Here is a 13,395-nt window from a genome sequence, read left to right as displayed (position 1 = left end):
AGAGATCGTTGTCTATAAGATCATAGTTGCCTTTTTTGAAGTTACAATTGGGGATTACATCATTGTGGTGATTTTGTGTGGACGATGTTGAGACAAAAGCCAATCATATTGTGGTCACTACTGAAAAGGGTTCTTTAGTTTGTATTCGTAAATTAAATTCAAACTATTGCAGAAGATGAGATCGAGGCAGTTGTTTAGTCTAGTGTTGTTGGTTACTAGTTGTTCCAGTCCCAGATTTGTAATATTGTGGACATTCAGAGAAACATTCAGAGAAAACGATGTCTGCGAAAAGCCCACAGCATCGTTAAGGACTCCTCCCATCCAGCCCATAAACTGTTTACCCTTCTTCCATCTGGGAAGAGGTTCAGGTGCCTGCAGTCCAAGACCAGCAGGCTAAGGAACAGCTTCTACCACACGGCGGTCTCCTTACTGAACTCCTCAACTCATCTACCCCCCACACACACACTGATATTTCCCCTGATAATACATAATATATCTTGTATAAACTCTTTGTGCATTATACTTATATTCAATATGTTCATAAACACTCTGTATAGTTGTATATATTCCTTCCATAGATATATATTCTGTATATCCATATATAGTTATATATTTTGTATATCTGTGTATGTATGTATGTATGTGTGTGTGTGTGTGTATGTATGTATGTATATATACACACACATACATACACTTCATTGCTGTTTTTGCACTTCTGGTTAGATGCTAACTGTATTTCGTTGCCTGTGTTCATGTGCAATGACAATAAAGTTGAATCTAATCTAATCTAATCCCTTTCCCACAGCAAATAGTGGTGAAAGCTGAGTGTATTCTAAACCAGTGAGGATTCTTAATTCAAAAAGAAATTGTGACAAGGCCCATCATTGCCTGGTGTGGGTACATTGTTAGCAGCTAGCTTCAGTTCTTTGAGTGCAGTTGAGAATTTAAGGAAGATGAAAATTAGTTTTGTTTCTGATAGAGCAAGTTAATGAAAATAGCAAAAGAAGATAAAAAAATATTCAAACTATCTACTTCACAGGTGTCAAACTCGCCGCGTCACATTGCCATCAGGTGATGTTTCATAGCATTTTTCCCATTTGCGGAGCTGGGGTGGGCTTAGTCTTACGGATAAGCTGTAGTCAAATGTTTATACATTCTCTCCTCATTTAGTGACTACATTCCATTCCAATATTTTGGTCACTAAGCAAAATGGTCATGAGGTGATCATGTGACTGAAAAAGACATTGCGAATATCATTGGTTGCTGTTCTTGCATTCAGTCTCCCTCAGTTTTTTTTCCTTTTTCTTTTATCCCTTTGCAGGACAGAGATTGCTTAAAGAAGCTCTCTCTACCTGAACTGCTTTTCTCTACAGTGCAGAGCAAACTCAACTCTGTGACCTTAATTGCTAGACTAGAACCCTCCTGATGACTGCACAGCTGCCTGAAACTTACCAGACTTTAATCAGTTTCACACTGAAGGCTTTTGTTGTCAGGTGCAAGAAATTTGGTGGGGAATGTGCACATTGGTCAGAAAAGTATTGTTTTTAAATTACTGTTTATTACTGTCAAATATGTGAAAGGTCACTAAATGAGATAGTTACTAAACAAAGAGTGACTATATTTCTTTTATGTGGATTTAAATAGCTGATAACATTCTAAAGCAAAAAGAGAGTGGTTGAGGTTTTCCAATCATAACCCACAGGAAATGGGTACATATGTAACTGAAATGCACAGATTTTTTAGAAATCCAAGAATCCATATTCATGTTCACACAAAATGATGAGACAGTAGGAAAAATTGGAGCTTTGTGCAGGTCTGAAAAACTTACACTTACAAAGAACTTGAATATAGAGCCATTATATAAAAACTATACTTAACATTCTTTTATAAGACCCAATATGCTGACGCTATAAAACCGCTTAGAGAGGGCTGTGAAGCACTATAAAGCAGTATATGTCTAAGTGCTATTGCTATTGCTATATGCTTATGCACATTCCTGTGCAACACCTCTAGGGAATTATAGAGATCTTTAAAGAGATAGACATAGAAATAGAGACATACCTACGCAAATACATATACACACTGCCATATTTATCTATCCACTATTCCTAAGAGGTCTGTAAGAGGCGTGCATAAGTGCACCATCGTGCCTATCATCCCTGTCCTATTGTCCCCATTTATTTGTACCTATTTCCTGTATTCTTACTCATGTTTATACTTATACCTATTATCTTGTAAGCGATTAACAAATCAAATAAATAAAATAAATAAATAAATAATTTTTAATAGCATATATAACATGGAAAGCTTTGTAATGGCCTGGTTATTATACGTGGCAATATTTGACCATATAAATGACCTTTTCTCTGGCAAAAAAAATGTTCATGCAGTAAATATATTGAATTTTAATATTAAAGACATGTTAAGTAATATTAACAATTAATATTAAACTATTTTAATCAGAAAGCCAATAATTTTTTAATACAGTTTAGTTTTATGGCACCATCTTCTGGTCACTCTATTAAATCATTTTTATTTAACAAAATTCATGGTTCTGAAGACCACATGGTTCAAAATTCTCATGCAGCTACTACGGTAGTTTTTCTTTGCTTTTTTTGTTTATTTTATTTAGAATTATTTTCTGGCTACCCTTCAGAGAATGGTAGATATTCAGTATTATAGCTACACTGTTGATCAATAATCCAGTTCTTAAATTAAGGAGTTTGCAGTAAAGAAGAACTTGCTATCATATACTCTGGGAAATCCAGTGTTAAAATATTTCATGAAGTATTGAGATCAAGATAAAAATCGTTCACCTTCATGGTACCATGAATGTTGTTTTTGAGAGAGTACAACCTGTATATTTAGACTAATTTAGAACATAGAGAACAGAGTTGGAGGGGGCCTTGGAGGTCTTCTACTCCAACCCCCTGCTCAAGTAGGACACCCTTTACCCTTCATGGCAAACCTATGGCACACATGCTGGAAGTGGCACGGAAAGACATCTCTCCAGGCATGCCAGCCATGACCTGTTGCTCTTCCGGGTTCCGATGCATGTATGCGTGCTGGCCAGCTGGTCTTTGCGCATGCGGGAGCGCCAGAAACCGGAAGAGCAGGTGGTCTTCGTGCATGCATGCATGTTAGAAACTGGAAAACCAGCTTCAGTTTGTGGCGCTCCCACACAGTGAGCCAAAAAGCTGCTCTTCCAGTTTCCGGTGCACGCGCACTCCTGTTTCAGCACTCAGTGCCGAAAAGGTTTGCCACCACTACCTATACCATTTCAGACAGATAGCTATCCAGTCTCTTCTTAAAAGCCTCCAGTGATGAAGCACTCATAATTTCTGGAGGCAAGCCATTCCAGTGGTTTTGTAGGATCAGAGATTTTAGATTTGAGGATATGCTAAAGGCAAATGCTCATACCTGTTCAGCCTTTCACATGGTTTCTTGATTTCAGTCAAGTATTTATATACAAAGAATAAAATGCTTTACTACTTTATGCTCTACCATTTGTTGTTGTTGATCAGTAAACTTCACTCCAGTCCTACATATTCTGTGGTGATAAGATCTAACGATTATGTCTACAGGAATTGTTATTTTGGTATACATTTATATATCAAAATATATGCATCTATCTCTTTAACAGAAGCAGATGGAAAAGTAGAATTTGTCTAGAAATATAAAAAGAATCTTACCTGCAGCAAGGCAGAGGATCTATTTAATACATCATCCTGTTTCCCATATCCCTCTTCTATAGGAAACCCTTCTAGAACAGAATAGTTCTAGGAAACTATTCTAGGAAACTATTCTAGAACAGAATAGTTTTCTGCTATTGTTCCTCGGCAATCAATGCTGCCGTTCCTGGAGGTAGCCTTGAGCTCTTAGAGAAAGGCTGGATGTAAGTGCAAAAGAACAGTAACACATAAAAGGATGTTACTCACTGCAGGCAGAACATTTTGCACTTCAGGCTGTCATAGTGAAGAAAAAAAATCTACACCATTTCTCTGTAATAGCAGTCTGATAATATCTTTTCTGACTAAAAAAAAATAGCTTATTAAAAGGCATAAGTGTTTGTGACTGGAACTCACTTTATCAGGTGTATAAACTAGAGTCTTTCTGTTTTCAGAATGTCCTGTGGCTTAGATTCTCTAGCTTTTACGTTGTCTTTATAAGAGACAGGAGTCTGTTTTTCCACTACCCATCTATATTTCCATCCTAAAACTGGTTTTTGACATTGCAATAAATGTGCACTCATACAGATGTGATGACATGAAATGTTATCTTTAATAAAATATCTGATCTATTTTAAACATACATAAGAGCTAGGACACCTCACGAGGAGAAAAGACCTTATACAATGGTCATCCTTAAAACTGTCTGCTCTTATTTTCTGTAAAAGAAATATAATATCTGCTAGTTATTTAATAGATATTTATAGATTCTACAAGTTTACTTAAAGATATTTAAACAATACAAGAAAAGTGATTTTGAGAAGGGTAGTTTTATTTCTGCTAAGATTTTATTAATGGCTTCTATATAAATGAGATAAAAGGGACCATTAATATAACCTGTTCCTCCCACAAAACCTTATGAGCCTACTGGAATATCTTCATTCCTTCATTACTATGTAATCAATATGTGTATAATAAAAATATCTTAGTCATTGTGTAGTAATGATATTCTTTTTTCCTTCTGTCAGACAATTCTTCATCTCTTCTTGAAGATGAGGAGCTAGGTATGGAGGCCAGCATCTGGCAGCTAAACAACACATCCATTAATGGCCATGATGAAAGTGCAACCACAGCCCGTTTCCCCAGCTGGGTGACTTTTGATGACAATGAAGTTAATTCCACTTCTCCAATAACTACATCTCCTGTGAAAGAAGAATCGTCACCATTATCAGAAGGAACAACAGCAACCACGCAGGTCATAGATGTGAACGCTAGCACCCCTTTATCCTTTAAAAAAAGGGAACGCCCCAAGAGCACCTTGAGTGATTTTTCTAAAGTTCAGAAGCTAGATCTTTCTTCCATCACCTTGGTGCCATCAGCTGGTGGAACACCGCCCTGGAGTGCTACTAATCCTTTCCTAGATGTATCACTAAAAGATGTTCAACCTTCTCCTATCAATCCATTCAGTTCTTTCTTTGAGGAAAGGGATAGACATATCCAAGGCAATTCTCTATCTGGAAACTCTAGTAAAAAACAGAGAGATTCTCTTCTTATCCTTCATCAGGAATCTGATTCCATTAGCTTCAATGAGCCAAGTACACACCTCAGACATAGAGATGCTATTGAGCAACTCAAGCAGCTTCATATTGGTGATCCAGATCAGCTGAACATCCTCAGTCTGCCAGACGATGACCCTACAATCTCCACTGAGCTCTATAATACCTTGTCCACTTTGGGGCCACCTCAGCAAAAAGATGGCTGGCCAATGATGCTGAGGATACCAGAAAAGAAGAATATAATGTCTTCTAGACACTGGGGTCCAATATATGTCAAACTGAAAGACAGAAGATATGTGCAGCTCTTCTATGAAAAGGGACTGGAAAAGCCTTTTAAGGAATTCAAGCTTGAAATAAATCATGAGGTTTCAGAGCCCAAGCTTCAAAATTATGATGAAAATGGAAGGATACACAGTGTAAGAATAGACCGTATTACTTACAAAGAAAAAAAGAAATACCAACCAAAGCCAGCTGTTTCTCACATAGCAGAAAAGGAACAGGTTATTAAGCTAGGCACCACCAATTATAATGATTTTCTTAGCTTTATCAGAGCTGTTCAGGATTCATTGATGGATTTGCCTGCTTCCTCAACAGATTTAAGTACAGTAGGACTTAATTACCAAGAGCAAGAAATCACTGTTGATGTAAAGGATGAATTCTATGGAATTTTGGCCAAAGGAGACAACAGGATCTTGCAGCATAATGTATTGACACGAGTACATGTGCTCAGCTTTCTTTCTGGACTGGCAGAGTGTAGACTGGGCCTCAATGACATTCTTATTAAAGGGAATGAAATTGTTTTGCGGCAGGACATCATGCCTACCACCACTACCAAGTGGATTCAATTGAATGATTGCCATTTCCATTCATGTGTGGATGAAGAGGCATTTGCCAGTGCTCGTGTCATTATGTTTAACCCTTTGGATGCTTGCCGATTTGAACTGATGCGCTTTAGGAGTGTCTTTTCTGAGAAGACCATGCCTTTTACTTTAAGGGTTACGGCTAGTGTCAATGGTGCTGAGGTGGAGCTTCAGAGCTGGCTGATGATGTCACCAGGATTCTCATCCAACAGAGATCCTCTAAGTCAAGTCCCCTGTGAAAATGTGATGATTCGTTATCCTGTGCCGCATAAGTGGGTGAAAAACTTCCGGAGAGATAGTGTCCTTGGGGAGAAGTCCTTGAAAGCAAAGGTGAACAAAACTGCTAGCTTTGGATCTACCAGCGTGTCTGGCTCCGAGCCAGCAATGAGAGTAACACTAGGAACTGCCAAATACGAGCATGCTTTCAATTCCATTGTGTGGAGGATAAATCGCCTGCCTGATAAAAATTCTGGTGGGTACTGTGGCATGAATTAGATTAGCTTGTAAGAAAGGCATGTTAGTATAGTTTCTCGGTATCGTATTCAAAAATTCAAATCAGTTCTTGTGTGAAATGGAAGTTGTTCCATTTTCTGAAAGTATGACTATGTAGCAGTAACAACAACTACAACAATAATTTCATCATCTGTATATGGTGTTTCTCCAAAAATAAGACCCAACTGGAAAATAAGCCTTAGCATTTTAAGATGCTTGTAATATAAGCCCTACACTCCCAAATAATCCCCAGTTAAGATTGTCAGCCAGATTTATGACACATTTAGTACCGTATTTCCCTAAAAAATGAGACCTAACTGGAAAATAAGCCCTAATGCATCTTTTGGAGCAAAAATTAAAATATAAGACCTGGTCTTATTTTTGAGGAAACACGGTAGTACCTCAACTTTCTTTCAAAAAATATGCTTTGGGGTGGAGAGAGGGTGTAAGTAACCCCTCATTGCAACTCATAAAGTGGCTATATCATCAAGCATTTGATCATATAGTAGACTCCTTGTCCAACAGCCAAATAGTTTTCAACTTCCACAAGGATAATATCAGGAGAAAGATAACAAAGGACCTGGTAATGTATTGATGCAATATTTTTCAGGCTGCTAACTATTTTTATTTTGTCTAATATGAAACTTTTCCCTTATTTAGTTTCAATCACTAAGCAGGCCTCCTTCAGAATTTTATTTCTTGTGGCAAATCTCACACGACTTATTAGCTGTAAAAAAAAATAAATGAGAAGCTGTAACACATTGAGCCTTCTGAAGATGTAATTGATAATCTGCCAGGAAAACCAGTACTTTCTGAATTGAAACTTCAGTGAAAGGCACCAGCCAACCTTTCTCACATGTAAAGTAGCTCAGCATGCGTGAGATTTCAGAGTTGTTCTTTTGTTCTGAATCTTTAGGAAATCATTTTTCACCTAAAATTTTACCTAATATACTCTGTTCTCAGCTGAAACTGAGGAACAGAACTCCTGGAATTTTAGTACTAACAGAATTTTTAAATTAGTTTTAACTCTTCTCTAATGTTGGGAACAACTACCACATCTTTCCTCAGCAGTTTGGCTTCATGAGAGGAATTTCAGAGAATGCTGATAACTGCCTGACTACAGTACAGCACCATCTTGTCTGGACATGCCTGATCTCCTGGCATGTTACAAGCAAGGCTCTATTGAGAGCAGAGTCAGTTCCTTTCTGTTCCATCAGCTTTGTTGCTGTAACATACAAAAAGATAAGACTGCTTGTCTCAAGCAATTGAAGCTTTAGTATGTTTTTCAACTGAAACCCCATGACCATCTTTTGTAAAATTGGACAGTGAATAGGAAATTTATTAAATAAATTATATTATTAATTTATAAACCACCCAGAATCATCTTGTAGGGGAGATGAGTGTCATAGAAATTTAATAAGTAAATAAATTGAAATATCTCTACAGCACAGTAGTTCTAGCCCATTGTTGACACTGAATCACAGTTAGCTCTAATTAACAGATTAAAAACCATTAACAGAATGATTTTTCTCATACTGAAAAGCATTCCTGTTTGCGTCAGACAAGAAACACATATGAAATAAAGTCAGGGATAATCAAATGAATAGCAGCAGAGATTATCAGGTAATAGAGGAGTGGTATAAAAAAGGAAGACAAAATGTTCCAGAATTTGTTCCAGAATTGATATATTTTGAGGAAGTTTGTCAAAACATTACTGGAAGTGCTAAAAAGTATTTCATGGAATTGAAAGTTTTAGAAATGCATCTAGTTAAGATCTCAGAAATTGAAAAGGATTGGTCATAGAATTTGAGCTCCTCTATTCTACATGGAGATCTCTCCTGATTCCAGAAATGTTTTGAATCCAGTCACGTATCTTTGTACTTTTTATATAATTCAAAGTCTTAACAAAAATAAAAAATAAAAATTAAAAGTATTTTTTAAATTACTTGCTTACATATTTGTAATATTAATTATTTCAGTCCAGAGGCTGGGTAACTCCACCAACTTACAGACTGGATTCCCATATGATTCTAAACAAATAAAATCAATGAACCAATGAAAGTATGAAACCAACATTATCTTTTGCATGAACATTGTAGTATGAAACCAACATTATCCTTTGCATGAACACTGTAGAACTGTTGCATATAAATGATTGGGCCATTGTAATCAATGGATGTTCATATGACCTTGGCATAATTACATTTTACTTCTCACTTGGGCCTTGGTAAACTGATTTTGTGATGCACAGAAATAACTATTGTCCATTCTGGACACAAGGCAAGTGCGCAGCTGTCTTTTGTTGTGTTTGAGAAACAGCTGTTATGATGTCATAACTCTGAACTTTTTTAAAAAAGTTACGTTGGGTCAGTTTGAAGTTGTAAGATCAAAACAGATAAGCTGAATTCCTCTGAAAAGTATTGCTCTTTGCAGTATTGTTCCAACAGCAGCTTGATAAGTTCTGATGTGTGCTTCTCCATAAACAAGTTGTTGATGCTGGCTGATAAATAACGGGCCTTGTTTATAGGCTGTGAGAAATCTCTGTCCCAACTGTGTATGATTCATTGCTTCAGTACAAAAGGATGTTTTTAGTTAGACAGCATCAGGCAGAATAAAGAATGTTGAGAAAATATTGATTCATGGAATGTTTTGCTGCTAGCCTGAAAACAGGCCAGCACATATTGAATAAGAATAGAGTACAGCTTTGGGACTGTACACTGTAGAAAATCAACATTTAATCAAACATCCCTTTCTCAATGTGTACTGTGTGAAAATTGCTGAAGTTTTAAAATAAATCCCTTGCAAAGTGTTGTATAGATTATACACATGCACATGCACACAACCAGCAAGCAGGCTTTGTTTTTGTGTCACACTGACTTCCACTATCTTTGGTTTGAGGCTTTTGGGTATTGCTTGAACTTAGCCAGAATGGCTTGTAACTGTGATTTATGATACATGTGTTTTGATGTTCAAGACAATTGTAGCCTATTCAGTAATTCATAGATAAGCAAACCATGATTTTTGTTGCAGTTTTCAATCCCAGTTGCAGAGAAAGACAGAAAAAGACACTCTTAAATTAGGCAACTTCCCCCAAATAATGCCGCAAACATAGTGAACAATTTTGATTCCATATTGCTAGTGTCCTCCAGAAGACTGGATGATCTTTGCTTCCCAGACATTCTTCACTCCTCCTCTAGATGATGGTGAGACTCTGGCAACGTCTTTTAAGCTATCAAAAAAATAATAATACCCTGATTCTGCTTCTAAAGTAGAAATTAACAAACTTATTGTTATTGAATGGCATTCAGGATAATCTGACACTGCATATCACTCATCTGTTGGCTGAAGCAAGTTGTGAGCAGGTCAAAAGCCAAAGACAACTAGGATTCATCATTTTCCCATTCTATCAGCCCCTTTGTCCTTTATTCTCTCTTCTCTTTTGACACTCTCATATGTCTCTTTCTATCCAGAAAACTTCTGAACAGATTGACAGTTCATGCCAGGAATCTAAACTGATTGCTGACACAGAACTTTTGATATTAGAAAAGGATACTACTCCCCTTCCATATTTTAAGCAAACATCTACATAATTTATACTAAGAAATACCACAATGTCAAAGAAAAAAAAGAAATCTTCCATGTACATATATGCATTAGCTATCATAGTTAATTTCAGCTTGGTAGTATGCATCATTTCATTGGTACCTTACATCAGCGGTCCCCAACCTTTGCAGCTTGGTGGCCCGGCTAGGGGCCAAGAGGGGAACTGGTTTGTGTGAGCAGCAGGCTGGCACGCATGCACACAGTAACCCCACCACACACACACACACATACAATTCCCTGCCACTCATGCAAGTAGTAGCACAGGTTGCACCAGGTGCCCCATGCGCCTCTGTCTTACATGAAAGGCAAAAAATATAAACATGATTTATAGCCATGAGAATACTCAAAAGGTGATCTTGATGTATGGCATCTGTACCATTTTTGTCTCTAGTATGTGTAACAGCAATCAGGCCAAAGCTGAAAACTCTTCACATAGGAATAACATGGGATTATTCCTATATCACAGAGAGAGAGATTGGGGCTCAGATCATGGCTGTACAAGATCATTTGGCAAGATTTGAATAAGAGACAAGTACAGAATTCACATATTTAAGCAGAAAGTTACTAGTTTTAGTATTACTGAGGTTCCTGCCATTGGTGATTTTTGTGACATTGCAAGAAGGCACACTTAGATTCAGGTATTTAGGACAAAAGTTTGACCAACCATGTTCCATAACAGTATTTGCTGTTTAATCCAATGTATCACAATGTTGTTTTAGAACAGGGGTGTCAAACTCGATTTCATTGAAGGCCGTATCAGGATTGTATTTTACCTCGGAGGGCCAGAGTGGGCATGCCCAGAGTGGGTGTGGTCAGCTCGACATCACTTGTGTCAGGGGTGCCTGTGGTGGCCCGAGCCCTCTGCCAGAGAAAACAGGCTCCTGAGCTCCATTTTTGGCTGCAACGGCCTCCTGTAAGTAACCCTCTGCCAATGAAAACAGCTCAAGAGGGCTGTGTGCAGCCCACCCAAGTTCTGTTTTTGCTGGCAGAGGCACCGCAGGCCAGTCTTTCGCCGTTTCCAGGGTGGCCCTGCGGGCCAGATCTAATCACCCCGTGGGCCGGATCTGGCCCCCGGGCCTTGAGTTTGACACCCCTGCTTTAGAATTTATATTCTCTCAGCCTAATTATATGTTTATAAAATTACATGAGAAAACAATTCCGAATGGGAGCAAATTAGTCATCTGGAGTTCACAACAAGAGCAGCTGACAAATACATTTAGTAAAAAAAAGGGAGGGGAGTTAAGTAAATTTATTTCCTCTTTTTGATGTTAGCTTTTCATTAAAAAAAATACCTCAATATCTTCTTATGAACAATTTCTGTAATAAATCATAACTTTTGTTTGCACCTTACACAAATGTATACCAAAGATTTGCTTTGCAGCCCAACTAAATCATGCATTTGTTCTTAACTTTTTCATAAGACAGTACATGGTTCAAAGTGATTATCAGTGGTCATCAGCCAAGAACTATGAGTTGTGCTTATTTCTCTGTGTATCATACCTCAATCTATATTTTAAAAGAAACTGGGCTTTCCTTACTGCCTTGGGATTGAGCATTTTAAAAGACCATGTTTGTATGCATTGGATTATTCTTTTCTAAATTAACATGTAGAACTGTTAATAGCATGCATCAGCCTTAACAATGGTACTGTTGTATATGATGTCAAGTGATAATTCTGCATGAAAGAAGAGACAACCAGACTTTAGCCATCATTAGCTGACAATTTTTCAAGTATTTTTTTCCCAGATTCATTGTGATGCACAGTATTTGCAAGGAATGCCAGAAGGACTCTTCAAGAGTTGTGTAGCAATACTAAAATGTGTGGGCAGTATGGCTTTCCAACTCCCTTCAGTTATCTAATTTTGACAGTGATGATGAATTGTAAGGATTATAGGAGCTGTAGTTGTTTAGACATGTTCTAGAATTAGAATATGTGATACTAGTAATATTCTAGTGAAGCTTTATTTAATGCCTGTGTGTCTTGTCAAGTTTGATTTTAAAAAATAAGTTGAGTGTCTCCATATTTTATGTCAGAAATGCTGACCTCAGAATTTTAACATAATCATTTGAATAATCCAGTGGCTTTTTTTTTTTTTGGTATTTGTCATCCTTTTTCTTGTAAGATTCCATGTTGGTGTTCTCAGTTGCTGTTTTCTTTCCTTTCTGTTTAGCTGCAGGTCATCCTCATTGTTTCTTTTGCCACCTGGAACTTGGCTCAGACCGGGAAGTGCCTTCTCATTTTGTCCGCTATGTGGATGTAGACTTTGATATGCCAGCAAGTTCAGCATCCAAGGCTGCCGTTCGATCCATCTCTGTGGAAGGCAAGACTGATGTGAGGAAGTGGGTGAATTATGCAGCACATTACAATTATAAGGTAGGGTTGAATAACTGATAACCACCCGTTCACCTACACCCACACCCACACTTTTGTTTTTCTTCCAAAGTTGGCGCTTACCGGAGCTTCTGGGTTTGTTTATTTTTGCATTCAGATAACTTTTGATAGCATGCCTTCTACAGAAACACTAATGTATGAATACTCAGATCCTCTATGCTATCTGATGTATCTTGCCTGCAGTACTTTAATGGATTAAAACAATCTCCAGCTTTTTGGCAGAATATATGAGGCCCCAGGCTCAGAACCTGACATCTCAAATTATATGAGCTCATATAATAAAAATCAGAAGCTTCTTTTTTCCTGAGCCACAGAAGAATCACATTCAATTACAATGGGACAAAGGTTTGTGCATTACTTAGCTTTTTAATATGGTCTTTTAAATTACCATATCATAGAATGGGAAGGGGACCTTAGGGGCCCTGTTGTCCATCCTATTTGTTAGAACAGAATTATTCACTCCCATGAGTTAGAACACTCTATGCAGAGCCATATTTGGAGACATGTACAGCATATAGCATTATTTGGGAAAGGCCCTATTCTCCTGTCCAACTAGACATGGCTCCTGCTTAATCCATTAATCCTCCTACTTGCTTGTTTGGATTTGTTTTGGACTTGCTACAGTGTTTAGCATGTTCATGCTTGATCTGATAATCCTTCTGCTTTATCAAACATCCTTACTTTTTTCCTTCCTTATTAAAAAATATTTCTTAATATTCTTTCAGTTCTGCTTCAAAATTTCCTAGAGTTATTTTTTTCCCTCAGAACACCTTGTCCTTCTTTCTAATTTACTTTTCTTTAGTTAAATTTCAGTTTTTAACCTT

General features: G+C 37.4%; 1 protein-coding gene across 1 annotated transcript in view; it reads left to right on the top strand.

The window, feature by feature from the left end:
* The window catches only part of STON2 (stonin 2), a 90,759-nt gene that overhangs the window by 69,059 nt on the left and 8,305 nt on the right, over positions 1 to 13,395 (top strand). The window contains exons 5-6 of the mRNA XM_026664333.2: positions 4,697 to 6,556; positions 12,351 to 12,553. Coding sequence (XP_026520118.2) covers positions 4,697 to 6,556; positions 12,351 to 12,553 — 2,063 coding nt within the window. The remainder of the gene's footprint in view (positions 1 to 4,696; positions 6,557 to 12,350; positions 12,554 to 13,395) is intronic.

This window comes from Notechis scutatus, chromosome 1, assembly GCF_049901735.1.
Source record: "Notechis scutatus isolate UNSWTSFEM ecotype Mainland chromosome 1, rNotScu1.2, whole genome shotgun sequence".
NCBI lineage: Eukaryota > Metazoa > Chordata > Lepidosauria > Squamata > Elapidae > Notechis > Notechis scutatus.
Note: the sequence above shows the minus strand (reverse complement) of the source record. Positions and strands in the feature narration are given on the sequence as shown.